General features: G+C 60.8%; 1 protein-coding gene and 1 non-coding gene across 2 annotated transcripts; both read left to right on the top strand.

Moving 5' to 3' along the window:
- Positions 1 to 79: 79 nt before the first annotated feature.
- On the top strand, positions 80 to 1533 carry LOC104915761 (josephin-2-like; the record flags this gene model as incomplete). Its single annotated transcript, XM_010726684.3, has 2 exons — positions 80 to 321; positions 418 to 1533. Coding segments are annotated over 2 exons (342 nt in total), but the record flags the coding sequence as incomplete, so codon positions are not given.
- Positions 1534 to 1811: 278 nt separating this feature from the next.
- On the top strand, positions 1812 to 1883 carry TRNAE-CUC. The gene has a single exon. It is a non-coding gene; the product is annotated as a tRNA-Glu (tRNA).

Consider the following 1883-nt stretch of genomic DNA (forward strand, 5'->3'; position numbering starts at 1 on the left):
ATTTTCCCTATAACTCCCACCAACCCACCCCTTCTCCCCACTTTTCAGCCCCCATCCCCACTTTTGACCCCCCTTCTCCCCACCATCCCCCTCCCAACCCCTTCTAACCCTTTCCCCCCACCGCAGCCCCCTGGAGCGCCTGGCCTTGGACCAAATCCTTGGTTTCATCCTCAACGTCCCGTCCCACATCTCCCTGGGTTTCGTTTCCCTCCCGTTCCGCCGCCAGCACTGGTTGGCAGTCAGGCAGCTGGGGGGCGTTTATTACAACCTCGACTCCAAACTGCGCTCCCCGGCGCCCATCGGAGGCGAGGAGGAGCTCAGGTAGCAGCCAGGGACCTGGGGGGGGACATCGAGGGGACAACCCGAAGACCCTCCCGGATGCCACCTTCACCTCCCCCCCCCTTCCCCGCCCCACAGGGTTTTCCTGAGGGATTTCCTCTCCCAAGGCCTCTGTGAAGTCTTCCTCGTCGTCCCCCGTGCCGTGGAGGAGGCGGGAGGGTGGCTGGGCCCCGAGTGACACCCCACGACGACGGTGACAACAACCTCGTGGCACTTCGTGGCTGAAACTGTCCCCCTTTTTCTTTGGGAGCGTTGCTGTGAACCTGGATGGGTTTCGGGGCGCCCTTCTCACCCCCTCCATCCGCTGGCTGTCGTGGGGGCTTCGGTTTCCTGATTTCACCCCAATTCTGTGCTTCCCCGTGGCACCGACTGTGTGACAACGGTGGTGCTTTGGTTGTGTGGCTCCCGGCACCCCACTGCTCTGCGTGTCACCTCCCTGCTGCCTCCCTGTGTCACAGCTTGGCGCCCTGTGGCACCCGCGCGTGGGGTTGTGTTCTGCCCTTCTGGTGGTGGATGGCACCCCATGGAGGAGGATGTCACCCCATGGAGGATGGCACCCCATGGAGGAGGATGTCACCTGGTGGTGGATGTCACCCCATGGAGGAGGATGTCACCCCATGGAGGATGTCACCTGGTGGTGGATGTCACCCTGTGGAGGTGGATGTCACTTTGAGGAGGATGTCACCCCATGGAGGAGGATGTCACCTGGTGGTGGATGTCACCCCAGGGAGGAGGATGTCACCTGGTGGTGGATGTCACCCCATGGAGGAGGATGTCACCCCATGGAGGAGGATGTCACCTGGTGGTGGATGTCACCCCATGGAGGATGTCACCCCATGGAGGAGGATGTCACCTGGTGGTGGATGTCACCCCATGGAGGATGTCACTCCATGGAGGAGGATGTCACCCCATGGAGGAGGATGTCACTTTGAGGAGGCAGATGTCACCCCATGGAGGTGGATGTCACCCCATGGAGGATGTCACCTGGAGGAGGATGTCACCCTATGGAAGATGTCACCTGGTGGCAGATGTCACCCCATTGAGGATGTCAGTCACCATCTCGATGTCACCTGGAGGCAGATGTCACCCCATCGGATGTCACCTGCTGTGACCTCAGGGCACGCGTGGCCTTTGCTTTGTACCCGTCTGGGATTAATTACCCTTTGGAAAAGTGATTAAAAACACCAATTTACACCTCTGCGAACCCCGAGTGGCGTTTTGGGGTCCCCAAACCCTATTCCTATACAGAGCTGCTGAGTGGATCCATAACACGCATGCTGATTGGCTGCTTGCGCAGCGCGCCGTCGCTCCCGGCCAATCCCCACGCGCCTTTCACAACCGCCGGGGCGGGCCTAGCCGTCTGACCCCCCCCCCCGTGGGAGCATGTAGCCAATCAGGGCGGCTGTAGCATTTTGACGTCTCGGCTCCGCCAATGGCATTCTGAGAAACATAACGAGGAAGGTTCCCGTCCCTCCCTGGTGGTCTAGTGGTTAGGATTCGGCGCTCTCACCGCCGCGGCCCGGGTTCGATTCCCGGTCAGGGAA

Source organism: Meleagris gallopavo, unplaced genomic scaffold, assembly GCF_000146605.3.
Source record: "Meleagris gallopavo isolate NT-WF06-2002-E0010 breed Aviagen turkey brand Nicholas breeding stock unplaced genomic scaffold, Turkey_5.1 ChrUn_random_7180001849625, whole genome shotgun sequence".
In the NCBI taxonomy this organism is placed as follows: Eukaryota; Metazoa; Chordata; class Aves; order Galliformes; family Phasianidae; genus Meleagris; species Meleagris gallopavo.